Here is a 27877-nt window from a genome sequence, read left to right as displayed (position 1 = left end):
ATTGCTTTACAATGGTGTGTTAGTTTCTGCTTTATAACAAAGTGAATCAGTTATACATATACATATGTCCCCATATCTCTTCCCTCTTGCGTCTCCCTCCCTCCCACCCTCCCTATCCCACCCCTCTAGGTGGTCACAAAGCACCGAGATGATCTCCCTATGCTATGCAGCCAGCAAAAGGGTTTTTAAGCAGATGGTATTTTTTAAAAAATGAGATGGTGTTTGCATGACGGTAGTGTGGAGGAAACAAAGAGAGGCATGGCTGGAGGCCGGGAAACTAGCGAAGAGGCTGTTACCTGGTCCAGGTGGGAGGTAATGCAGGTCTGAGCTAAGGACACAGGCAGGGGAGGTGAAAAGAGAACCAGAAAGCCAGGAAGTCTTGGTCTTGAAATGTTAAAATACGCACTAACCACCTATTTTTTGAAAAGCTTGGTTATTAAGATCTTCATTTGAGGAGGCTGCACACGCACAATACTGGTAGAGTAGCCTGCATCTGGTGAGTGCACACGCATATGCACACATACACACACACTGCAGATAAATAGTAGAATAAAAGCATCCAACAACAGGAACAAATACACATAACGACTACTGTATTAGTCTAGTCTAAAATAAGTGGGTGTGTTGCGTAGGATGGAAGTAGGCAGGGAAGGTAAGAGTTAAGGTATGGCTCAGGGAGGGGTGAGATGAATTAGTTATCTAATGCCGGGTAACAAATTACCCCCAAAGTTAGTAGCTTAAAGCAGCAAGTGTTTTTTTTAATTGAGGTATAGTTGATTTACAAGGTTTCAGGTGTACAGCAAAGTGATTCAGTTTTCTGTATGTGTATATATATATATACACATATATATATATATTCTTTTTCAGATTCTTTTCCGTCATAAGAAAAGATATTGAATCTAGTTCACTGCGCTGTACAGTTGGTCCTGTATATCTATTTTACATATGGTAGTGTTTTCTGTTAATCCCAAATTCCCAGTTTATCCCCCGCCCCCCCTTCCCTCTTTGGTAACCATGTTTTTTTTCTGTGTCAAAGGAGCAAGTATTTGTTATCTCACAGTTTCCATGGGTCAGAATTTGGGAGTGGTTTGGCTGGGTGGTTTTAGCTCCAGATCGCTCCTGAGGTTGCAGCCGGGATGCGTGGGACTTGAGTGGGGCTGGACCATCTGATTCTGAGATGTTGAACTCATCTGGCTTTTGGCAGAAGGCCCCAGTTCCTCACCACAAGAACCTCTCCAAAGGGTGGCTTGAGTGTCTTCATGACATGCAACTTGCTTCCCCCACGGGGAGTGAGCCAAGAGAGCAATGTGGAAGCAGCAGTGTCTACCATGACCTTGCCCCGCCGTTGTTCCCACAGTGCCCTAGTGGTTATGCAGCTCTGCCCTACTCGTGTGGGAGGGGGCTCTACAGGGCTGTGGGTGCAGGCGGGCAGGGTCATTGGGAACCATCTTGGAGGCACAGATGGGCCTGGGGCTAACTGGGGGCAGAGTAGGTGTGGTGTGCAGGAAAGGGAGCAAGGCTTGGAGACAGAAGCTGATTAATGAATGGTCATCCTGCCTACATTCTGCGATGAGCCTTGTCTATGAAATGAAGCTCCACAGCCCAAATGCTGGTGGACGGTAGTGAAGGTCATTTGAGAGAAGGCTTATAAAATGCTTTTTGACACCCACAGAGCACTATAGTATGGTGCTGTGTAAAGTGACTGCACAAACGGAAGAAATCCTTCTGGGTGGGAAGTTTAGACTTGATGAATCTAGGGGGACCTCAATGAAGACACTTCATCCTTTATTTCTGTGGCTGCAGAAATCCAATAAATACCATTTATTTATCTGCTACTTCTACATTCCAGGAGAGGCACAGTCATAATTTCATTTCATTTTCTCAGTGATGCTGACAAATGGGATCCATAAGCCACACTTTACAAGAGAGGAAAATGAGGCTCAGTGAGGTTAGAAAACTTGCCCCGAAATCGAGGGAGCTGGGGATGCAAGCTCAGGCCTGCCTGACCCCGATGGGTGATAGTGAGGCAAATGAGAGAGGGGCTCAGCAGGACCTGGGCTGCATCCCTGCTGCCCATATCTGGGACCTGGGACGTCCTCACGGTTGGGTTTTTGCAGATTGGTGACAAGGGGAGGGGGAATGGGGAACAACAGGGCCTCTCCTAGCCTACACATCCCCCCCAAACTCTTGGTCCTGAGCTGATGAAGGGTCTTTGTGTGTGTGTGTGTGTGTGTGTGTGTGTGTGTGTGTGTGACCAGCCCGGCAGCTGCTGCCATCCCCAAGCTGGGGATTAGGGTGACGAGGCCCACAGGGCCCTCCGGAGCTGGCTGCAGGCCAGAACCACACGGGGCTGGGGCTCCTGGGAGTTGGGCTCCCAGGCCATTCTGAGAAAAGTATTTGCAGCGAGGCCACTCCAGGTGCGAGGCCGGGCCATCAGTCCCTCACTCTTTGGAACAGTGAGTTTATAAAGCAGCAATTAAATAAGAGCTCTGTAAGTGCTTCTGGGAGCTGCCCTGAATGCATTTTCCAAACGTAAATGGCAGGAGCTCCACTTGGCGCAGGGCACATGCAGAGCGGAGGGGCAGCCCTGCCGGCCAGAAGGGAGCCCTGTTGAGCCGGCGAGCCGGGCCCCGCGCCCCTGGTGCGCGCTCTGTGTAGGTGGCAAGTCCAGTTGTCTTGCCTGCCTGGGTGGCATGGCAGCCTGCCTGGACAGGTCGCGGGGAGGGGATGGTGGCTGCGACTAGCTCCTCGCTGGGGAAGGCAGGAGATCACTGGCTGTCCCAGCGATAGTGCCAATGAGAGAGCAGAGTTAACAGCAGTGATGGCGTCTACCTACTGAGCACCTACTGTGTGCCAAGAGCCCACAAATTCATATTATTGGTAGGTTAGGAGACTTGTTCAAGGTGATGGCCTGTAAGGTGGAGGGGCCCAAATGACGGTCTTCAGCATCTCACATTTACCAGGCCTCGTGATATGCTGGGTGCTGTTCTATAGAAGCAGATACTCTTATTACCCTGTTTTATGGGAGAGAAACTGAGGCAAGGAGAAGCGCTGAGACCCAGGCGGGCTGGCTCCAGAGCCCCTGCTCTGAGCCCCTCACTGTGCTGCTTCAGAGCACTGGACCTGAACCCCGGTACCAGGTGCCCCTCTGTCTTCTCAGTTCAGGTTTGATTACTGTCAATGGTCTGTCCCAGCCCAAGGCATGACCCGCTCAGTCTGGTTCAGAGACTAGTGTCCGGCAACATCCTCCCCACCTGCTCCCCCGCCCCTGCAGTGGGCCCTCCTGCGCGTCCTCCCAACCCCCGGAGCTGACGCCCCCAGCAGTATCCAGACGCCATGGGCCATGCTTGCTCTCTCCTAGCAACTTCATGCCTCTGCTCGTGCTGGCCCATCTTCCTGGGTGTTCTTTCCCCACTTGTCCATCTCACAAATACTGAGGTATGTTAAGTCACCGATGAAGGGTCACTCACTCAGGAGTATTTCCTGACCATCCACCCTCCCCACACCCCACCCCCTCCGCCACCATCCGGCTGAACGGGATGCCCTTCTCTGTGAATACCTCCATCAGAATGCACATCAAACTCATTCTTGCTGCTTTTCTAGCCTGTGTAGATATTGCTGAGTGGGTAGGTGGAGCCATTTTCCAGAAAGGGTGGACACTCACTTACATTATGTCTGATCCTGGATTCCTGAAGGCTCCATCCTTGACTATTCCCATCCCATCAGAGCAGTGGGCTAGTAAGATGACTGATTTGAATGAGAACTGACTTCGGCTCTGCCATCCACTCGCTGTGTGACCTTAGCCAAGTCACTCCACTTGTGCGGGCTTCAGTATTCTCATCGGTAAAATAGGAACAATTATATCTTCCTGGCAGGGTTCTTTGGAGGGCTAAATAGAATACGGAAAGCAAAGGCACCCAGCACACGATGAGTGCTTAATAAATATTTGTTTCCCTCCCCTTTCCCCTTATCTGCAGAGACTGGGGATAATCGGGGTGGTACCATGGCAGCCCTTTGTAATGTGCATCTCTGCAGGTTTATGATTTTTCCTCCACTCCACCAAGGTGGGGGTCCCTGCTTTCTGCAGAAGATCCTGACCACAGTGGGGCTCTTTTCCCTGCTTCTCCCGGGGTGATGGAGCCCACTTCACCACCAACTTGTTGTCATGTCACAACTAAATGTAGCATTTCTTGAATGCTGTCTTCCCAGTACTCCCTCACCAGAGGATCCCATCGTAAAAACCCTGTCAAGAATCTGGCCCCTGTTCATTCCTGAGCTGGGAGTCAGTGATTTCCCTGTCTCAGACGCTATCGAAGTTGCCAGTGATTAAGAAACTCATATATTTTCACACTCATTAAAAGAAACATGATGTTCACTCTTCCAAGAAAAGCCATCCTTGTTTGTAGACCCTGTAATATATTGGGAACGCCTCTTAATTGGCTTCTAGGACTCAGTGTCAGAAGTCAGACCCAAGTTTGTTTATTGACACAAGGAAAAAAATAAAACGTCGTATAATTAGTTGAGTGACTGACTCTAAATTCAGTAACTCCCATCGGTATGTGGCCTTGTCAGGGTTTAAGATTCCATTTTGGGTTATGAAAGAGGCCGGGTCCTAGGTAGTCCAGACGCGGGCCGCCCTGCATCATAGCTATTGTACAAATGGGCTCAGTGTGCTGTTTGTGTTAAGATGGAAAACTTTTACATGTTTGATTTTTATGCAAGTCAATTAACTTGTTTTTTATAACTGTAAGGGCTTGCTTTGCAAATAAGATTACTTACCACTATAAATTACGGGAACATAGGGGCCTATTCAGACAAAATGTTACACACCCCTAACCCGTGCACCAGGCTGCATGCCGGCCTTCTGCAGGGGGGGACAGCCAGCTGAGGCAAATGGGGAGGTGCAGGAGGAGGGAGGGGTTATTTTGGTGCATTCTAAGGGGTCCTTCCAAGAGGGATGCAAGGGGGAGTGGGAGGGCCAGGGGGTGGGGACTGGGGAGTGAGCCAGGATACCCTTCTCTGTGCTGCTTACCCGCCACCCCAACTCTCCCAGGTTGTGCAGAGCTGGCCAAGGCCTTCCCTTACATGGCAACGGAGGAATCTCGTTGGAGGAGGGTGGTTTTTTTTTTTTTTTTTAATGTTTGCTTCTTGGTGACAGCACATCCCCCTGGAGTTTGAAGTTTGGGGCAGGGCTAAGGCTGGGCTTTATCCTCACTGTCGTCTTGTCACCCTTCCTGCAACGACGGCCCCATGCCTCTCCCGGCACTCAGTGGGCCACCCCCTCCCACGATACAAATAGAGGGGCGAGGGGCAGGGCAGAGGGAGGGGGGAGAGGAGCAGGCATTCCTGCAGGCTCAGCAGCAGCGGTGAGGCGTGTGGAGGGGTCCAGGCAGGAGTGAGAACGAGGAGAGTCTGTCTTGGGTGCATGCGCCGTGGAAGGCACCGCGGTTCCACACGTGAGGTGTTCCGGGAAGTGAAGTAGGACTCTTGGCTCTTAGATTCCTTGGTGAGCTTGGATGGGCTCCTTCCTGTTCTGGGTCTCAGGTGTTTTCTCACGTGTGACAGGGAAGAAGAAACCCCTGCCTGGCATACCTCCTAGGGGGGTGGTGGCACAGGTGATTCTAAACACAGGGCATTTTGCCCCCCAGCCCCATGGACATTTGGCAACGCCTAGAGGCGTTTTGATTACTACAGCCGCGGGGTGGGTACTGGCATCTAGGAGTTAGAGGTCAGGAGTGCTGCCAGGTATCCTACAAGGCACAGGGAGGCTCCCACAACAAAGAACTGTGTGACCCAAAATGTTGAGAGTGTCGGGTTTGGAAAATTCTTGTGGAATTGCCCTGCTTCTCCGAGGCATGTGAGGGAAAAGGAGATCCTTTGGGGGATGGTCCACCTTTGGGACAAGATTTGATTTACTGAGGAATCAATAGAGTATCTGGTCACTCAGGAATACAGGGACAAGCCTTTGACAGAAACAACACAAGATAATTTTCCACACACAAACGGGAGGTTGCGGTGGATTCAGTGCATTGGAATGCATGTTACACTATGAGACCTGACAACAATCTAAGGATGTAGCTAGGGAAATAACAACAATAATGACAATAATCCTAATGAGGATTAGGATGATCATATTCCTATTCTGCTGAGAAAGAAACTAGGGCTTAAAAATATGAAGTCACTTGTCTAAAATCACACAGCTGAACCTCCAAGTGCTGGACCCCTCTCACATACTTGGGGAAGGAATCAGGATGCCTATGATATTCTCATGAAACAAAGTCAAATGTCACTGTTAGGCTTGACTTCACTGCATTTACAAATACTTCCCAAAGGGAGGCCTTCCTTCTTAATTGCACTCTCCTCCACACACCTTGAGTACTTTGTAGCCACTCTTTTTGGGTCATAGGTCATGGCCTCCATGTCTGTCACCTCTATTGAATTGGGGTCTCTTTGAGCGTAGGGACCATATCTTAATCATCTTGACAGGTCTCTTTGAGCTGCAGTTTCCTCTTCCAGAAAATAGGAACAATGGTTTCCACCTCACCAGGTAGACCTCCATTAAATGTTTGTGGAACACCTGGATGAAATAAGAATGCTGACTTCCTTTCACGCCCCAGTCTCTGCGCCCCACCCCTTCACCCTTCCTCCTTGCTTGCTTGATGTCACCTTTGGGTGCCAAGTGTCAGAGAAAGCAAAAGATTTGTGGAGAGTGTGAGAAGCGTCATTGCACTCTGAGGGTTTTATCTTATTTTTGAAAGGGTGGCTTATTGGAACTCAGTGGTATCAAGAAGAATTGGCCTTTGAGAATCCAATTTTCATGACAAATAGGAACCATAGTGGTAAGATTTCAACCTGCAAATAAACTTCTGCTCTGGCTCTTTGAATCACCCAAGAATCGAATGTCCCTAAAGAGATGAAAATTTAGGCGGCCGCTTGGCTAACCCACAGAACTGTGAACGCCGGCTATTTGCAGATGGCAAGACTCACACTTGGCTCAATGTGCTCCCCTCTGTGCCACTCACGATACATGTCCACTGGATGGAAGCCTCGGAAAACTCACTGGACCTCTTGGCCTTTACTCTGTTCAAGTCCGAGTCTGACATCATTATGCGATTATGTCTAGTCTAGATGCTGTGTGGTTAGAACATATGGTAAGAGCTTTGTTCACCAAATCATTAGTGGTTTTGGGGACACACCACTCATTCATTCATGCATTCTACAGACGTTTTTGGGGTCTTCCGTACAAACAGCAGTGTGCCCATGGGCAAACTAACGTCTGTGGGCCTCAGTTTTCTCTTCTATATAATAGGAATGATAAAACTCATGTCAGGGCTTCCCTGGTGGCGCAGTGGTTGAGAATCTGCCTGCCAATGCAGGGGACATGGGTTCGAGCCCTGGTCTGGGAAGATCCCACATGCCGCGGAGCAACTAGGCCCATGAGCCACAACTACTGAGCCTGCGCGTCTGGAGCCTGTGCTCCGCAACAAGAGAGGCCACGATAGTGAGAGGCCCGCGCACCGCGATGAAGAGTGGCCTCTGCTTGCCACAACTAGAGAAAGCCCTCGCACAGAAACGGAGACCCAACACAGCCAAAAATAAATAAGTTAAAAAACAAACAAACAAAAACAACTCACGTCATAGGGTTAAATGCCCAGTTTCAGGCATATGGTAGCTACTCAGGAAATGATTTATTATTATCAGATTCTAGAAAGATGTGAATTTCACAGTATCAGTTAAGGCATAAAAGACATTTAAATAAATTTATTCAGTGACATACAAGCAAGTGTTAACTGATGGCCCAGTGCATGTTGAGGACTCTAAATACAGCCCCTGAATGATCTTGGAAGGCTCCACAGAGGAGGTGAGACGTTAAGTCTCAAGTAGAGAACAGCCAAGATCTTAGAGCTAGAATTAAGATTTAGTCAGTAAGGTCGTCAGTAAATAAGGTCGCTTTGCCTCCAGCCTGGCACAGTACAGTTACTGTTATTTTCTCATGTTTGAGTTGAAGAAACTAGAAGTAAATGAGCTGAAGAGTCTTACGCACGAGAGTTAGATACTATCAATACGTTCTTTCCACAAATGAGGAAACTGAGGCATAGAGAAGATAACTCTCCCCCAGCGACGCATCATTAATCAGTGGTAGACCTCAAATGGGACTGCAGGTAGCCTGACTCCAGAGACTAGGATTGTAACCCCTGGACTCAATGGGATCAAAGGCTCAACTGGGTTTGGAGTCAGACCAACCTGGATTCTAATCTCTGCTCCAATGCATACTATCTTGTGAACCTGGGAAAGGCACTTAACCTCCTGGGCTCTGGTTTCCTTATCTGGGAACTGGAAATGATGATGATATCCACCCTGTAGGACACTCATAGAATGATAAATACATATGCAAAGAGTTTTGCATAGTTCCTTAGATAGAGTAAATTATACCTCAGATTGTCATAGACTCTTAAAGTTCACAAGAACTTTTGCAAACGTGACTGCATGGAATTTGCTCAGATGCCCAATGAGGTATACAGGGGAGAGATTTTTATCTCCCTTCCATGGATGACAAAGTGAGCCTGAGAGGGAGAGAAGGGTGAAGGGAACTGTTTTAAATTCTTCCATTTATTTAACAAATAACAGCTAAGCAGCTCTTATATTCCAGCATCCCATTATCTTGAGGGGTATAAAGGATTGACCCCATTTTTCTGGATGAGGAACTGAGACTCAAAGACACTATATAACTTGCACATGGCTATAGAACCAATCGTAAGCAGTACTGAGATTTAAACCAAGGTTTTGCACGGACCCCAGGCATGCCCATGGTAGAGTGATTTGCTCCTGGATCACAAGGCAGAAAAAGGACAGCCAAGGAAGGCTCCCACCCTGGTCTTCCAGCTCCAGGTCTCCTCATTCACCTCAATGAGTGGATTAGGGCTTCAAATAAGTTGGATTCCAAATTCTAAGCAAGCACTGGCTTATGCAAAAGGTTAAAAAGCCAGAACCCCAGAGACAGGAAGTATCACCTTCCTTGATTAAACATAGGAAATCTGCCCATTATGGATAAGATTTGCTGTCTACAGGAAACCTTCCCAGACATAAACTGATCCTATCTTCCAGCCAAAGTGATTTGGAGATGGCTTAACTAAAGAGATTTAAGAAGTAGACCCACCTACAAGGTAATCAATGAAAGGGGATAACTGACTTTGGGAAATGCAGTCTACCATGAAAGTCTGTGAGAATGATGGGTGTGGTTCTGTGTTCTGTGCGACCAGAAGGTCTATATGGGTTCTGGAAAAGAGAGGGTGACCAGGAGCCAGAGATATGGGGCAAGTCCGGGTTCCTCCACTGTCAGTTGAATCACTCAACTTCTGTGTGTAAGATGGGAATAACAATTTTTTTTTTTTTTTTTTTTTTGGCCAACACAGGATTATTTGAGACCCTAAAGACATAATGGTTGATGGAACTGCATTGTATAATATCTCTGACATTCTTTTCTTAGGGAAGAGTCATGGAGAATAGTAAAAAGAATTGGAGAGTAAAGGTATTTCTCTGTATCAGGAGCACAGTCCAGAGGAGAGAGGTACAACTTGGTCCTTCGAAAAGGGTAGTGGATCCTGCTTGTGATGTGTTTCACCAGGTCCTGCCTTATAAACATGATGATGATGATGTTGATATAGCACTTGGCTATCTACAACACACTTCCACACATGGTTATTATTTTCAATTCCCTGAGTTGACCATGCACTCTCTTACTTTCTGGCCTTTGTACAATGTTGTTATTGCTGCCTGGAATATTTCTCCCCTCTCTTTCTCAGACTAACTACTTATCCTTCAACATCAGTTCAGGTTATGTAATGGAAAGGACACTGAGGTTATCCTTGACTCCTCCCCTCTCTGTACTCTCCAAAGCCAATCAGTCACCAAGACCTGTCAATTTTACCTCCCAAGAAGTTCTTGCATCAACTCTCTCCTCTCCATCCCTAATCTTTCTATGACAAAAGACTACTCAATCTCAAGCCCAGACATTGCCAACTTTTACTAATTGAGCTCTTCTTCTGATCTACCCTCTACATGATATACAGAACTCTTCAGTGGCTTCCAGTGAACCCTTCCATGATTTCACATGAGAGTCCCCTTCACATGAACCCTTCTATGGCTCCCAATGGCCTTGGAGAGAGTCCAAATTCCTGAATGTGGACTCCAAGGCCCTCCATTGCATGGCTCCTGACTTCCACCAGAGTTTTAACTGCCCCATCATTCTCAGGCACACTCCATGTGAACTGTACTGTATAGAGTTCACCCTGAACTGTATAGAGTTCCCAGTTCACCCTGAACTGTATAGAGTTCCCAGTTCATACCAAGCTATTTCAGATCCCCATGCCTGTGGTCATGTCATTCCCCCTGCCAGGAATGCCTCTTCTCTTTTTCCTTGACTCACTCGTACTCATCCTTTGACTTGTTGAAGCTCCTGGGCTGGACCAAGAGCTCAAACAGCAACTTTTGCCCACCTCAAGGTCAGAAACCAGTCCTGCTGCATCTCTATAGCTCTAGCACCTGGCTTAGCAGGTACGTAGCAAAAGTATGTTGAATTAGACCATACTAAGAGTTAAGATAGGAGTTTTAATCCTATCCTCTTATTAGCTGTGTGGTCTTGAGCATATCATTTCCCCTCTTTGGACCTCAGTAGATATATATTATGTAACTACCATGTGTAGACCTGATAAAAAGTTTAATTTCCTCCACTGTGAAATGGATCTAATCTTTAAGATCCCTTCAAATTCTAAATGATATGGTTGCCACATCAATTCCACAGGCATAATATTACCCCATTGTAATACGGGATAGTATCTAAATGGTGGCTTGGGGTCAGGATCAGTTGTAGCATGATGACCAAGAAATCAGACTTCACATCAGACGAAGAGGTTGTGAACAACTGATTGGTGTTTTCTTAGAGACTCAGTTTCCTAGTCTCAAAAAATGGTGGGAATAAAAGGCCTACCTTGGGTTGATGGGAGGATGGAGTTAGATGCTGTGTGTGATGTGGTGTGTGGACGCTCTCGTGCAGGGTAACTGTAGAGAATGGCTCTTAGTGACCTGTCTCACATGATAGGGTATCGCAAGAGCTGCGAGGTTCAGCATCTGATTGCTGGTGCAAGGTATGCATTCTGAGATTCCAGACTTACAAGGACTGGGCTCAAATTTTCCATCCGGGGAGCTCACCAGCCAAAAAGGCTGGAAAAATAGCTAGCCGCCCTTAGTCATAACATACCACAGGGGCTGAAGACCCCAATTAGCCTCTCCAGTGCCCATGCCTGGGGAAGGCTTGTCTGGCCCAGCCAGGGGCTTGGGTTCTTTCACTCTCTCCATCCTAGACAGAGTGTTGTTTTATTTGTTTGTTTTTAAAGTGGAGGTTCTCTAACTTCTTCCCCTTTGCCTCCTCCCTTGGGAAACTGTCCCATTGCCTTTTGGGTGAGGCTAGCCCAGCCCTCCGAATGAGGGATCAAGAATGATCTTGATCAGTCTTGATCAGCAAGACAAGGGGATGGGAGAAACAGCAACTATGCCACCTCCTTATTGCTGCTGGGGTGTGTTGTCATGGATACCAAATGCAAGGAAGCAAAAGAAGCAGAAGAAAAACAAAAGCCACAGTATGCGTGTATGTATATGTCTGTGTGTGTGCATGTGAATGCTTGCACACTCCTGCAGGAGAGCTAGAGCAAAAGGGAAGGTGGTCATTTTAGAGGAGGCCTGACATTTTAACGATTGGGCTGAAATTGTCCAAGGTGGATTAACATTTCCATTCACTATATGAGGTGACCCCTACATGATGCTACATGGTCAGAACGGGCCCCAGAATCTTGGTTCCTGTCTGTCTTCTTCTCGTTCCTTGCCATTTGCCTCAATCCTGTAGAATGCTCTTCTGAAGTGCCCACATACGGCAGGCCTGGTGCTAGGGTCCTACATCTCTTGCTGGCTTTCATCCTTGCTATACCCCTGCAGGGTAGATTTTGCTACTCCTATCGTACAGATGGGGGGAGTTAAGGAGGTTAACGGTGTAGGCTGTGAAGTCAGGATATCTGAGTGGATCCCAGATCTGCCTTTTCCTCGCTGTGTAACCTTCCACTGCTGCTGTGTGTCCCAGTACTCTCGTCTGTAAGCAGTAGTACCAGTTCCTCACTTAGGGATGAGGATGCTTGGTGCAGGGCATGGTAAGTGCCCAATAAATGACCGCTGCTGGCACTGATTTTTCTCAAGGACAAGCAGTGGGAAAGGAAAGAATTTTCAATTCACTGTGACTGCACAGCACCTACCACGAATGGAGCAATAACATTACCATGGTTTCGCTCCTGTCGGGGTCGGAGGAGGACTGACAGGGTTAGAGCTAGGTTCTCCGAGCAGGTTGCCAATCCAGATCTCTCTCACTCTAAAACTTGACCTCTACCTGATCATCACGTTCACCTGACTCAGATGCTGGGCTGATTTTCCCAGCCTGGGGAGGGTCGTGTCTTTGGAAACGTTCAGAGGAATGGCAGTAGCTGGTCTCTGAGAGCCAGACTGTACCTGGCAGGGAGGAAGGGGCTCATCCTTGAAACATCCCGGGCACTGTCCCTTCAGCACCTCCATCCCTCTCACACAGCTCTCAGGGCTTTGGAGACTTGAGGAGTGTCTCTCTGACACTGTGGGCTAATAGGCCTAACTATTAACTAAATGCTTCATTCAGGAACACAGAAAAAAGATAATCACATGGAAGGTTTTTGAAAAGTGATTTGAATCTTGGGAGGATGGTAATCTGGCATATCATGGGTGTCACTAGCTTCTAGTCCCAGCTCCAGAGCTAACCAGCTTGGTTACTTTGGGCAAGTCTCTGCACCTCTCTGGGCCTTGGTTTCCCCACCTCTAATGTGAGAGGGCTGGAACAATGACACTCACTTTGCTCTAATGTCCCTTCCGCACTGGTCTTCTATGACTCTGGCCTCAAGTTGCTCCTGGTTTAAATAGGCTGCAGTTCCTCACTGTTCCATCTTTTGTCAAACCTGTTACTCACAAGACAGCAGCATTTACACAAGAGTATCCCTACCTGGTGTTCACAGGCCTTTCCAGTGAGACACCAGTGATCTCTGGGTTTATCTCTCCCTGCTTTCCTTCTCTGGGTGGGGACAGGCTGAGTGCTCTTTGGAGAAGCACATATTAATAACAGCAACTTGTGAGTTTGCTCAGGGTTTTAGAGCTTACAAAGGCATTAATATTATCAGTCACACAGCTGGGATGGGGTAAACAGCTTAGGTTCAACTTCAAAGTCTCTACTTTTAACAACCCCACATTACCTATGTCTTCAAAAGATCTCCTTAAGTTGAAGTTGGAATTAACTGATGTTCATTAAACAAACCAACACATTCTGTTTGGATTTGATTTAAAAAGAAAAAACTGGAACCCCTTCTCATATCCAGTTACTCAGTTACTCATTCACCATATGTTTATCAAATGGTTAGTATGTGTCAGGCACTATTTTGGACTATAACATAGTTGGAAATTAGAGTCAAATACAGCAGCTGCCCTCAAAGGGCTTCGAAATCTGGAGGTAGCCACATATGGGTTCATCCCAACTTATAAGTGCTGGACTAATGTGGTGAGATGCAGTATGCAAGATTGGAAAGAGCGTGGGTTTTGGAGTTTGAATCCTAGTTTTGAGTCATGGTTTTGCCACTAACTAATTAAGAGTCTGTGGGTAAATCACCAAATGTCTCTGAACCTATCAGTAGTAAGACCACTTAGGATCTCTGTTGGAGTTTAAATGATATAATGCACATAAAGTACCTAGGACAGTGCCTGTCACACATGGGCAGTTAATACCTATTTATGATTATTATTAATCATCAGCACTGTGGGAGGGCAAAGTATGGCTTGACAATTCCACCCTGGCCAAGGACTGAGGAGGTACCATGTGGGCTGCGCCCTGAAGTATGAGCAGGTCTTTCCTAGGTGGAATCCTCTTTGGGGTGATGGGGCAAGGGTGGGGCGGGACCATTTCAGGTAGAGCAGATGGTGTAAGAAAAGCGTCAAAGGGCTGACAAGTTCAGGCAGCCATGAACAATTTGGTGTGGCTGGTTGCTGGGGTTAGGGTAGAACAGAAAATGGCAGATTATAGTGGAAGGCAAATTGGGGTCATAGACTGTAAAGGACCTTGGGAGCCATGCTAAGGAAGTTAACCATGGTTCTATGGCTAAAGGGGAGACCCTGGAAGTTTGGAGTGTGTGCTAGGGAAATGGCAATGCAAGTGGCAATGTTGAAGATGGGACAAGGCTGGAGGTGGAGAAATTGACTATTAGGGTATTCAAAGGCAAAGACAAGAGATGACAAGGGCCTGAGCTGTATATAACTCATGGTGAGGATGAGGATGAGAGGATGGACAGAGGGGTAATTCAAGAGGTGCTGGCGGATACTTTGTTAGTGAGGAGAGGCTGCTCACAAGAGGTAGACCAGAGTTTTTTGTGTTTTTTTGACCATATACTTGGGTGAATGGTGGGGCCATTACTCAGGAATGAGAACACTGAAAACTGATTGGAAGGTTTAGGAATAATGTTAGGATTCAGCTTGGAACTTGTATTTGATGTGGTGAAGTCCGGAAGGCAGTTGGCTCTGCAGGTATGGGGGCTTAGGAGCAGAGATCTCTGGCCCAGGGCAGAGATCTGGGTGTTGGCCATCCAGGCGTGGTAGCTCCCACTGTGGGAAGCCCAGGGTTTTCCCTCAGGCAGTTCTATGAAACGAGAAGAGGAGAGTTGACCAGAACTCTGGAGAGCATCAATCTCCAAGGGTCCAGCCAGAAAGAGGAATCACACTGAACATGTCCCCAGGGGTCCCAGTGGGCGGGAGCCACAGCACAGGGCCTACCTATGGTGCTTGCTTTCTAAGGGAAGAAGGAAGACACAGCAGAGCCCAGGCCCTTGGGCAACCAGCCTTGGAATGTGGCCTTTGGGGAAGCTGTCCAACCTCGGGGTGAGAGGCACTTGAGTCCACGGCTTACTTCCCAGCAGCCCCGCACTCGTGTCAGCATTTCTGCATTCGTCTTGGTCTCTAACTTGAGGTTTGACCTTGACCAGGTCACTTCCCTCCTCTGGGCGTCAGCTTCCTCATTTCCATGGTGGTGGTCACAGGTAGACAGATGCCCTTTAAAGCTCTCCATTCCCCGATACTACATGCTGACCCTTCTGGGGGCCTTGGCCCTACCTGTGTATGATGGTCTCTGTCCCTGAAATGAGGTGAGAGTGACACCAGTCAAAACTGTTTCTGGGAGCAAGTCACTTCTGGGTGATTCCTGCCAATAACTAGAAATGAGGAATTTCTAGAATTAAAACAAATTAGGGCTAATTTACCTGGGCTGAATTCTTCTCTCTGTTCATGTGAAACAAATTCCCTGGTTTCCCAACTTCCCTTCATCCTGATTTAACCTTTTCTCTCAGCTTTGCCTTTGGTCACTGGTTTTCCTCCTCATCTACTCTTTGGCTTATAATTTAAACAATAACGGTAAAAGCAACTGGCCCTAAATATACAGCCTTCTCATCAGCGGAGAAAAAGAAGAATCCATTGGATTCTTTCCCCCAGGTGTGGAACTTGCAGAAATGAAGACCTGGGCAAGTAGCTTGTCACTGGCTCTGGGTGGTAGGACATTCAGCTTTTGTCCTGACTCGGAGGGGCACTGCACAGGCCCTGGAATTGGGGAGAGGGAAGGAGACAACCATTAGCTGGGCTCCTACACCCCACATGGAGCTACACGTATGGAACACACTAGAACGCCCTAACAACCTGGTAAGGTACATGTCATTATGCCCCTTTTAGACATGTGGAAACTAAATCTCAGGGAGGTCAAGCTAATAGCCATAGACAAAACCCAGGCTGGTCTCACTCCCAAGTCCAAGATTCCCTCCCCACCCCCATATCAAACTCCTTTCTCTGGTAGAAAGGTTTTTGCCTCCAGGGCACGTTATTGTACAGCTAAAAATTCTGGCTGTGCCCCCCTGTGCTCTTTGAAAGAGATAATGGATGTGAAAGTGGTTTAAAACTGTAAAGCATTAGGTCTGAGTTAGTCATTGTCTAATTTTATTATTCCCTGGGCAGGGAAAGATCAAGTTTTAACTGTCCAGCAGATAAGGTAATCTCTCCCATTTTTAAGGATTTCAGATGTGGGGAAAGGTGACTCTTCCACCCATGCCTGGGGAGTCTTAGAATTTTCTCCATGGAATCACTCAATGCTATCTAGCTCCTGTTGGGAAAGCCGTTTTTGGGGGGTGGATTCCCTTTTCCTGGGAGCGTCCTTGATTTGCTAAAAGAGTTTATCTGGCAACTTAGCTATCCTTCCCCACATACTCCAGTGAGCAGGGACCTTGGGCATCAGTAGCCTGGGAGTCGCTGTAGTCCCCAGAACTGACAGCATCATCGGAACAGCCCTGGCCCTCTGCTCTGTATCACACACTGGGGCACATTCTTAAATTTTCCTTGGATCACTATTTAACTGGAGCTGAACTTTGAACTCCTAGTATCCTCAGAGTCCCAGATAGAACCTGGCTAATATCAGGAAGGTGATCAATTAATGTTTCTCAATTTATTCAGTGTGGTCATTCATCCTTATATATATTGATACATATATATATATATATATATATATATATATATATATATATATATATATATATATATATATATAGAGAGAGAGAGAGAGAGAGAGAGAGAGAGAGAGAGAGAGAGAGAGAGAGAGTGTCTGTATGGGCCCCAAACTGTACCAGTGCTCAGGAATACCATGGCGAGCAAAATGGCAGGAGGTGACAGTCTACTGGAAGAGACAGAGCATGCAAATAACTGCAGATTATAAATACTAATACAAGTTATGACATATCCTATGAAGAAAAAGTCCTGAGAGCTGAGAGAGCATGGATAGAGGGACCTGACCTTCTTTCTGTAGGAATGGGATCTAAAGGACAGGGTGGTATTTAGGGGTCCTGGTGGCAGAGAAGGCATACCAGACTAAAGGTGTAGCATGTGCAAAGGCCCTGAAGCAGCAGCGAGCTCGGTGTGTGAGTGAACACACATGAAAGACTGGGTGGCTGGAACACAGAGGCAGGGGGAGGGGGGCCTCAGTCGGGTAAGGATTCTGGCCTTTATCCTCAGAGTGATGGGAAGCCATTGAGAAGTTTTAAGCAGGGGAGTGACAAGACCACATGTGTGTCTTAAGGTCACTTGGGCAACAGCGTGGAGAATGGATTGGAGCTGGGGCGAGCATAGAATCAGGGAGACTGGCTGGGATTATGAACTCAGAGAGCACTAAACCCCTCTGCTTCTCCCAGCAGCCCAGCAGAGAGCTGAGTGCTGTTTGGATCTTGACTCCACCACCAGCTAGCTGTGCAATGTAGGGCGAATCACTTGAGCTTCCTGTTTTCCCCACGTTTCCACATCCGTAAAATGGGGGAAGAACTATTTCCCTTGCTTGACGAATTTTTTTTTCCTTAATTGAATAAACTGAACACCAGTCGGGAATCCTTTACAACCTGGGCTGGGAAGAGGTTGGCAAAACCAGTCGCTGCAGGCCCTGTTTGACTTGGCAGCTGCACACCACCTTATCTGTCTTACCCTTATCCCACAGACCTACTGCACAGTCTGCAGATGTGTGGTTGGTTTCCTGAGCCCAATCCCAACGAGAGAGAGATAGCAGCAGCTGGATGTCCCATTACTGATGGCACCAGCTACTCCTGCTGCCACCATCTGGAATGAGCTCTGTGAGCATCTGTCCTTTCCTCAACTTCCGCAAGCTTCAGCCTTCCTATCAGTGAAACAAGCCTATGCACATTGATCCTTCCAGGCAATATTTGTGAAGCGCTGCTACTGGTCAGGGAGTAGGCTCTGGGGACGTTAAGACAGACCTACTTCCTGCCCTTGGGGGTGTTCACGTCTCATTGCACATAAAATTATGGATATGAAAGTGCTTTTAACATTCTAACACTGTTTATACTTAGAACAACTCTAAAGGGAGGGTTGAACTGGAAATTTGGAGATTTTGCTTCTGGCGCTAGTTCTATTCCAAAGTAACTAGACCTGAAACAAGTCCATTGACCTTGAGTTGACAAGCCTTAGTTTCTTCAGTCAAATGAAGGAGTGAAATTTAAGGCCATCCCACTTTATATGTTGTAATGCTATCTATCCTTGAAATCTGAATCCCCTTCCCAAGTTCTGAAGCTGATTTCCTTTAGGACTTCCTTTTTTTCTTATTTCAAAGACTCAAAACTTGCTTTTGACCTTCAGTCTGCTCCTTCTATTAAATCCAGGAGCCTCAAATGCATAACACCTACAGTGGTTCTGGCAGGGAATATAATGAGTGAAGCATGCCATAGGGAAAGGTGAGGACTGTGGCAAAGGAGAGGGGGCTTGTGCAATTTAAAGGGGACAGCTTCTTCTCAGCTCCAACAAATTATTCTTTTGTACAAAGAGGCAGGCTGGATCGAAGTTCCGTTTTCCTTTAGAACATCTCAGTTTTGTCCTTTTCTCTCCCTTCCCCCCTGATCACACCGTCCTCCAAAGATAGACAGTAGCAGTCTCTTATGTGGTCTTCCCGCCTGCAGTTTTACCTTTCTAATCTTCTTTTACAAAAACCTAAGCCAGAAGAATCTTCCCACTTCATCCCTTCCTCAAGAACCTACAATGGCTCCCTGTGGACCCCAAGTCAGTTTACTGCACTTTAGTTACTGACCTTAGAATCTGATGAAAACGACAGACTTTCCTCCCCGGAAAAAACATACGCATATAAGTAACTGCAAATTATAAATAAGAACTACAGACTGTGACACATCCTATGAAGAAAAAATCCTGAGAGCCAAGAGAGCATGGATAGAGGGACCTGACCTGCTTTCCAACCTGGACACCCATCTTCTAAGCACCACAGGTTAAGAACCCCCTTCCTCAAGAAAGTGCAGCGCTGAGGGCTAAGTGTGATGGAGAGAAGGGGGATGATTCATTCCAGCCAAGGAAGCCCTAATGGAGGAGACATGATGCCCCGTTGAAATCACACAGTCCTGGATTTGAGCTTCCACTCACCAGATGTGTGTCCTTGGGCCAGTTATTTAACCTCTCTGAGCCTCGATTTCCTCATCTGTATAATGGCCATAATGCTCCTCCTTTCACGATGAAGATGAATTAATCAACGTGAAGCACCGGCTGGTAGCATCACTCAAGGAGTGTCAGCACCTTCTTTGCCCCTTGGCCTCTCCCAGGTTTGCCTGTGCTCCTTTCTTCATATCACTGTCAAATGCAAATACATTGGCTCTATCAGGACACTTCTGTCTGCTGGGAAAAACCCTACTGCTCCCCAAGCCGTGCTTGTTTATCCCTGCTCTCTTTCTTTTGCCCTGTCGCTACCATTCATTCATTTATTCATTCACTCACTCATCTTGATTATAGACTGAAATGTTCTCCAGGCTTCTCAGATTCCTCTCTCTTCTGGACAAGCCTAGAACCTCCCTGTGTGTGTGTAGGGGAGGAGCCGGGGCAGGAGGGAGCTCTTCAGCCTTAGATTCCTCTTCTGTGCATGGCCCCTTGCAGGCCTGAAACATCAGGGGTCTTTCTGACCTCTCTCTCAGTCCCCACATCCAATCAGTCACCAAGTCCTCTTCAGGCTTCTGGCAAATGAGCTTTATGTTAATTGGCATTGATGTTTCTCAGGTATCAACTCTTATTGATTCTTTCTGGACCTCGGCAATTTCCTCCTTAATGAATTTCCCAGGAGCCGTTATCCCATTTCCAATCCATCCTGGACGCTGGCACCAAACTTAAATTGAAAATGACTGTACCTTTTTATTTTTGTGTCTGGGGCATGCAACACAGAGCCTAGTCTATAGGAAGTGATTGTGGTAGATTAAAGATGGCCGCTGATTCTTTGCTATTGCTTCCATTGAGGGGTGATGTCTAATTCCCTTCCCCTTGAATCTGGGCTGGTCTTAGACGCTTGCTTAACCAACAGACTACAGCAGAAACAAGGTCATGGGACTTTTGAGGCAATTTCATAAGAAGTCTTGCAGCTTCCATCTCAATCTCTTGGAATGCCTTCTCTTAGAGTCATGGGCTGCCATGTAGGAAGTCCAACTATTCTGAAGCCACCAGGCTGTGAGAAGACCCAAGCCACATGGAGAAGCCACTTGTAGGAACGCTAGTCAACAGGTCAGCAGAGCTCCCAGCTGACAGCGAGGGGCTAGAAGCCATTTTGGGAGTGGATCTCTAGCACTCAGCTAACCCCATGAGTATCAGAGATGAACTGCCCATCTGAGCCTTTCCCAGATTCCTGACCCACAGAATCATGAGCAAAATAAAATGGTTTTTTGAAGATTGTTAGTTTTGGTGTAGCTCGTTGCATACCAGTAATAACCGGAACAGTGCTCAAAAACTTTCTGTTGAATGAATAAATAATTCCTTTGCAGTAGTGCACTAATGGTGTCCCTGCCCTATTCAAGAGCTCTTCATGGCTCCCTATTGCCTGAGCAATAACGTTTTGTGCCCTTAGTTGGCGTTCAAGGTCCTCCATAATTTGTCTTCAGCCTGCTTTTCAGACCTTATTGCCCACTCTCACTTGGTGTGGATCCATCCTATACTAAAGTTTGTTCGAGCTGTGTCCCAAACACGCAAATACTTTTCCAACATCATGTCTTTGCTTATATAGACTGCTTTCTCCACCTAAATGCCCTTTCCTCCCATAAAGCCACCTCAGTAGGTCCACAGTCAATTTGTCCTTAGAGATGTGAGTCAGATGCCTCCTCTGGCTTCCCAGGCCAGCAGGGAGCCCTCCTCTTTCTGGCCTGGGTTTGTTTGCTGGTTTGTTTAGCTCCTCTTTCAGCACTCACCCTGTTCTTCATTCCTTACCTCCTCTATTGCATTGTAAGCTCCTTGTGTTTGGGGAAGGGGTGAGGGAGAGAGGTCCTGGCACATAACAGGGTGCACAAAAATGTTCTGTGTGGCTTCCCAGGCATGAATCCCTACAGAGCTTGAGTTTGAGACTGGACAGCACGTAATGTGGCACATGGTGTCTCCCAAGCCAGGTGTACGCGTGGTTGAAGGGAGGAAGGGTATTTAGAAGAAACATAGGCTTTAGCATAAGCTCAGATTTTGAGCCATAACCGTGCCACTTACTGTGTGGCTTTGGGTGAAATGCTTAAACTCTCTGAGCTCCAGTTTCCTTATTTGGGAACTAGAGACTTTGGGTGAGAATGTGTATAAATGTGCTCAGCGCTTGGCACATTGCAAGCCATTAATAATTGCTTGCTGAATAGATGCAACAGAATGGTTGATCAGCTTCCTGATGATCAGTTACAATTATGTCAATTTGGGAGAGAACTTTCCTTCAACAACCCCCCCATAAATAAAAATTGAAAAAAACCAAAAAAAAAAACCCAAAAAGAGAACAGTGAAGAGACACAATGGAGACCACCTAGCTACCCCCAACTATATTAATCTGTGTAATCTTCAGCAAGTCCCCACTGAGGTCTCAGTCTTCTCATCCGTAAATTGAGCGGTGGTCATTGGAATCTAAGCTCCCCTCCAGCTCTGACATTCCAAGAGCATTAAAGAAAAAGGATGAATCACCCCTTCAAAATACCAGTATGGGCTGGGCCCTCCCCCGGTCGTCCCCATCCAGCACAGCCAAGAGCTCTTAATACACAGCCAGCTTCCTCTTGCAGCTGCCACCAAACTTCAACCCCCTTTCCCAGGAGTCTCAGAAGCAAGACTGATAATGGACCCCTGGCCTTCTCCATCTCGACAGGGAACCAGATCCCATTCCCAGACTCTGGGGGCCAGAGGGTCCTCCCCTAAGGGGGCTGGCTTTCTGTGGACATTTGGCCTCAGTATGCTTGTGCATCAAGTGTCGGGGTGCTGGAAGGGCAGAAGGAAGGAAAAAAGGGAAGAGTTGAAGATAGAGGGTTGATGAGTGAATTCCTGCAATCAGGGCAGGAGGGCTGGGGTGCTGGGAAACCTTGCCATTCTCTTCCAGGATTTCGAAAAAGTTGATGTGACTGTATCAGTAATGGTTATAAATCTCCATTCGGGGGACGCGTGGTCCCTCAGCAGCTGCATAAGTTCATAGACACAGGCTGTCAAAGCCTCAGAAGACACCAAGATCAATTTTCCTCCTTACAGGAGATAGGCACTGGGTGACCGCAGAGGACAGTTTTCTTGCCTCTCTGCCCAGAGCTCTCTACTCCTTTCCGCGTTGATGCTATTATTAGTATTATCAACATTAATAATAATGGAGACGTAACCTGGCTGTGCATTAGTCACAATGTTCCAGGAGCCAGCACCTCCTTCGCTCTCTGGTGGGACTGGCTGAGTCCTTCTGGGTCTTCCCTCCGTGTCCGGAACGGCCCTTTGAGGCTGTCTGTCCGGTGGTCTGTCTATTGCCGGTCACGTCTGCAGCCCGGGTCCTCCTAGCTCCCGCGGGCTCCCGCTCTGAAAGCCGAGAAGCTCGCCGGCTGCGAGCGGGTTTTCCAAGTGGGCAGGGGTGGGGAGGAGGGGCGGGCGGGCGGGCCAGGGGGCGGAGGGAGGGGGGGGCGTCGCGGAGGGGAAGACCTCGCATTGTAATCCAGTGACACTGCCAACATGGGGGTGGGGGGCGCTGGCCTCGGCGCGCTCTCCGAGTTTTGGCTGCCCGCCCAGCTGGGAATAACTCTCTTCGCATAATTCGCGTGTTTACCAGGCATGAAAATTCTTGCTTTCGGCTCCCCCCACCCCCTGTAAGCCCCCTCCCCTTCCCCTCGCCCCACCACCTCCGCCCCTCGCAAGTGAAACTCTGTCTAAAAAAATATTGGCCCGCGGCACAGAAAGTTTTGCATAAATTCATAAGTGATGAATGGCTGATTTTAACGTTATTTGGGTATTTGTCAGAACTTAACAAATATACATGGGGACGGCGGTTCATAAACTTAAACATCTCAATATCCCCTTTCTTCTGGAAATAAATTACGTTTGTTTGCCCGGCTTGGAGTCTTAAGGTAGCCGACATTAGGAATATTTTAAAAGCCATCATCCATCGAGCATGTCTCCCAGGCGCCAGGAAGATTAAATGAAAGAATCATAAGATGGAGGTCTTTAACTTTTAATCCTTTTACAATGAAGCCTCAGATAGTCGCGGGGGCAGGGTGCCCTCTCTGGGGGGAATAATGCCGTTATTCCTCGGCTCTCAGTTAATGAATACCCTAACGTCTGTCCCACGGCTGACGGAGGCAGCGCCGGGGAGGGGGCTCCGGCTCCCGAGCCAGGCTATTGAAATGAGGAGCCACCGAGGCTGCGTCGGGAGGGAAGAAAGCGCCCGGCTGGAGGGACAGGGCGGGCGGGGCCGGGGGCACTGAGACTGCGCTGGGGACCCAGCGCAGGTTTGAAATAATTAGCATAGATTCCCCGGGACTCCGGACTGGGGGTGGGAGGGCGGGAGGGACGCCGGGAGGGAGGCGCGGGGAGGTGGCAGGGGGGTGGGGAGGGAGCAAAGGAGAGCGACTTTGGAGTCCAAGATAAATAAAAGGAGCGCTGAGCAGTGTCAGGAAGCCGGCCCACGTGGAGCTGCGCGGATGGGCGCCACCGCGGACTGAGGCGGAGGGACGCACGCGAGTCAAGAGCTGGCCCCGAGAAGTTGGCTTTTTAAGGGGTGGGGTGGGGGTGAGGTCTTGCACGCCCCTTTAAGGGGTAACACGTCTGTTGCCCCTATGTAACCCAAAGCTCAAAGATCCAGATTCTGATTTCTCCTCCCTCCCCCACCCCCAAGTGGAGTAAGTGTCTAGAGAGGGGGGCACACCCGGTTCCCAACTGCAGATCCCAGTGGTGGCGTTTTACACCCAAATTCGGACTCCTCTGAAACCCTGACCCTCTGAGAACCTCCTTAGGTCCCAGGGGAGGGGGGAGGTGAGTGTCAAATCTCCCAGCTATCCCCGGAAATTCTGGCTGAGGGCCTGGGATTTCGGGGGCTCAGACCTGCAGGATCCCTGAGGTTGCGTTGATTCCAAGGGAACGCCTCAGCGAGCACCACCACAGCTTCCGGGAGTGCAAAGGGTTAACGCGGGCTGGATATTGAGGTGGGGGGGGGTGCGAGGCGGGAGGGGTGTCGGGATCTGGGTGGGCGCGCTCTGATCTCCCCCCCCCCCATTCCTCGGGGGTCAAGTTTCAGCGGCACTCCGCCCCCAGGGTAGGTGTGAAAGACACGTGTCCCCATTGTGAAGGGCCTGTCAGGCAGGACAAAGCGGCCGCCCACCCTCCCCCCCGCCCCTCGGCCCAGCCTGGGGTCAGCTCCAGGGGGCCGGCTGGGTGTCGAGGTCACGATGGGCCCGAGCTTTGGTGACATAGGGAGAAAAAGCTGGGAGACTGGGCGGAGGTCACGTGATGCTCAAGTGAGGAGTTTGAGAATAGCTCCCCCCCCCCCCCAAGAAAAACTGAGCGGTCACTTCCATCACACCAGAAGACGGGATGAGCCCCTGCTCCCAACAGGCATAGTAAGCACAGCGGCACCCCCAACCCGCCCCTCCCACCCCTCACCGCCCCCCCCCCCCCATCAATCACCAACACAGAGAATCGCAGTGTCGAGCGCAGTCGATTTTAGTGGTTTTCTTTAATCCTGCTCTGCACTTCTTTCTCATTTACTACACGGGATATTATAAAGAATAAATAGCAGATACTCTTAATTTACAATGATTAGTCATTCCATTTGTTCTCTATATTTACAATAACTGTAAAATAACATTGAACTCTATAGCTTCTTCGAGGTCCAAGGAAAACCAAAACACTTTCCGAAGAATGGAAAATAGCTTTTTAAAAGTCCTTCTACAAAAGTTCTCCCCTCTCTTTGTACTTTAAGAAAAAATAACATTTCCCCCCTGCTTCGCCATGCGAAGGGCACTGGAATATAAATAGCAGGTTAACATTATTAGCAACAACCAGAATAAGTCTCTCTTTTCTCTGTTCTTTTTTTTTCCTTTTGCTTAAAAAAATTTTAAAAATACAGTAGAAGCCGGTAACTTTTAACGTATAATACTGACCTTTTAATAAGTAAATTAAAACTGGGACCGTATATACATACACATATACATTCCTACACAGTTAAACAGTGCATTACATGAACCAGAAAGCTAGGTCTCTGTAGCCGGAAAAAAAAAAAAAAAAAAAAGTTCGTTGAATCCCCTCGCGAGAGGGTGGTGGAACTGGTTGGAGACTGTGCGGGGGGCGTCGGTGGGGATCGATCAAGTGTCCGGGTGCGGGCAGGGGGCCCTGAGTTCTAGCATGAGCACTTGCACTCGGAAATGATGGGGTACTGGATGGGAATCCAGCCGCAGCGCTGGCCCCCGCGCCGCTGACAGCGCCACCGCAGCACCGTGAGGTGCACGGACTTGGACGGCTTGCACACCATGCCCTCTGGCACGGAGCACGAGCGCTTGCTGAAGCAGCTGCCCACCTTCACGTAGCGCGGCCAAAAGCGGCTGCCCAGGTCGTTCCAGGCGTACAGCACCGGGCAAAAGGTCTGCGACCACAGCCACATCTGTAACTTCCTCCGCAGCTTCTTGCTCAGGCGCTGCTTCTTGCCCGGGGCCAAGCCCTCGGAGAACTCCAGCCCTTTGATCTCGCTCGGCATGGCCCCCGACGGCCGCTGCCGCAGCAGCTGGTCCAGCTCCGCCAGGTCCTCGGCGCCCCCGGCCGCCACCGCGCCCCCGCCGGGCCGGTCCTCGGGGGGAGAGGTGGCCATGAAGCCCGGGTCGTAGTGGCCCCCGAGCAGCGAGCGCAGCAGCGTCTCGTTCAGATCCTTCTCCTTGGGGTCAAAGATAGGGTCCGGGTGTTCGATGAGGTCCACCAGGGGCAGGTTGTCGCTGGGAGCCGGGCGGATGTGGAGATAGTGCTGGCCGCCGGCCGGTGCCGCCCGCAGCCCCAGGACCACCACCAGGGCGTAGAGGGTGACCCCCAGGCTGGGGCAGCGCTCCATGCCTCCGGCGCGCGCCCGGGGCTGCTGCTTCGTCCCGCGTCCCCGGAGGAGAGCACGCCGAGCCCGCGGCGCCGCCGCGCTCCCCCGTCTCTCCGGAGGCGGCTCACCCGAGGCTGGGCAGGCGCAGGGCCGGCAGCATGAGTCGCCGGCAGAGCCCTTCGCGCGGCGCCGGCTCCCACCGGGGCGGAAAAAACGCACACAAGTTGGCCGCAACTCCTCTCCCAGGTCTACTCGGGAAGGCGGCCGCGGCGGGGCATCCGAAATCACTCCAGGGCAACCGCGGGCGCTGGGGGCGCCGGCTGCTCGCTGCCTTCCCGGGTCGGCGGCGGCGCAGGGCGCGTGGACTGGCCGCTCTCCCCGCCTCCTCCTCTAGCTGCTCGTCGTCCGGCCGCTCTGTGCAGCGCCGCGGGCCGAGCCGGTCCTAGGGGCACTTCCCTCCGCCTGCTCAGGGCTCCGCGGCCGTCTCTGCCCGGCGGACTCCAGCGGCGGCGGCGGCGGCGGCGTCCGCGCACGTTGGCACCGGTTTGTCTGTCTCGCAGGGTCCAAGCCTTTAAATTTCCTGCACTTTCAGCTCCATCACCATGGAAACCACTGACTCTCTCGGCGTTGCCCCCTCCCCCTTCTTCCCCCCAAAGAACAACCCCACCCCCCACTTCTCCACCCCCGAGGAGCCGGAGCCGCACAGGCTCCGGGGGAAGCCGCCTGCACTCGCCGCGGAGGCGGCGGCGGCGGCTTCGGCAGCGCCCGGGCTGTGCCCCGCCGGACCCAGATGCCCCGGGAAGCCGACAGTCCGGCTGCCCGCCGGAGCTCACAGGCGGCGGCGGCGGCGGCGGCGGCGGCAGCGGCGGTGGCGGCGGCGGTGGCGCTTGGCAGGTCTCCGCGCAATTTTCTCTCTCCCCCACCACCCACCCCCCTTCTCCTCCTCCTGCAAAATGCACCGCCCCCCTCCTTTCTCCTGGAGCAATGCAACTGGGGCTCTAGGCGCCCCGCCAGGGCCAGTCCTGGGGAAAGCTCTCGGCGGCGCTGGAGCCGGGCTGGAGGGTGCAGGGCCGGTTTTTGGGGGTGCTCGAGGTGGGGCTGGGAGGATTCTCACTAGCTGGGTACTCTGCACCGGTAAGGGAGCTGCGGGGAGGTGCTGGAGGCTCGTTTCTTGGTGCAGTTCGGTGCAAGGAATTTCTCCATGTGCATGGAGCTTTTTCCCCGGGCGCGTCTCGCCTTCCTCTCTCCCAGGCTCGGTCTAAGTCCCCTGCCCCTCCCCCCAGCGCGCGCGCGCGCGCGCGCACACACACACACACACACACACACACACACACACTCTTTGCGCCGGAGGAGTCCGGGAGCCGCAGCGTTGCGCAGCGTGATGTAATTCCTAGGAAGCTGTTACCCGGGCCCACAAGGGGGGTCCGCTCCTCACCCTCCTCCTCCAGCTCCTAGGCCGGGTCTTGCACCCTGAGTGGCCGAGCTGCAGGGGCGCGTCCGGCTTGCCTGCGGCTCCCCTAGCCGGCCTTGCTCCGCGCAGCTGCCGCTCGGCTCCCTGGGGGCGGCGCGCCCTCTGCTGGCCCGCAGCAAGCCCTGCACCCTGCGCTGGCGGGGCGGCCCTGCGGGGTGGGTTTGTCTGCTGTCCGGTCTGTCCAGCTCAGTTTCTGCTCTTGTGTCCGTGTCACTGTGTATGTGTGTGTACGTTCTTGTGTGCGTGTGGGTGCGTGCGCGCTGACGGGTCTGTTCTGGCTGTTCAAAGATGAACTGGCAGTAGGGGACCTGAGACCTGGCTGGGGTCCGTCCAGATAAAACTACGTTAACCTCGGACAAGTCACTTTTGTAGCACCACACACCTTACTTTCTGCATTAGTGACGTAACTACATTACTGCTCCAGTTCTACCTTTCTGTGATTCTAAATAAACCTTCAT

At 50.0% G+C, this 27877-nt stretch overlaps 1 protein-coding gene across 1 annotated transcript; it reads right to left on the bottom strand.

The window, feature by feature from the left end:
• Positions 1-24570: 24570 nt before the first annotated feature.
• On the bottom strand, positions 24571-26577 carry NOG (noggin). The gene has a single exon (XM_068530510.1). The coding sequence runs from the start codon at positions 25967-25969 to the stop codon at positions 25271-25273; it is 699 nt and encodes a 232-aa protein (XP_068386611.1). The 5' UTR covers positions 25970-26577; the 3' UTR covers positions 24571-25270.
• Positions 26578-27877: the final 1300 nt, after the last annotated feature.

The sequence above is a fragment of the Eschrichtius robustus genome, chromosome 20, assembly GCF_028021215.1.
Source record: "Eschrichtius robustus isolate mEscRob2 chromosome 20, mEscRob2.pri, whole genome shotgun sequence".
Classification (NCBI taxonomy): domain Eukaryota; kingdom Metazoa; phylum Chordata; class Mammalia; order Artiodactyla; family Eschrichtiidae; genus Eschrichtius; species Eschrichtius robustus.
The sequence above is the reverse complement of the archived record's forward strand: the minus strand, read 5'-3'. Positions and strand labels throughout refer to the sequence as shown.

Excerpts from the sequence above, each read along its gene's own strand:
- NOG (XM_068530510.1), bottom strand. The coding sequence starts at position 25,969 with ATGGAGCGCTGCCCCAGCCTGGGGGTCACCCTCTACGCCCTGGTGGTG.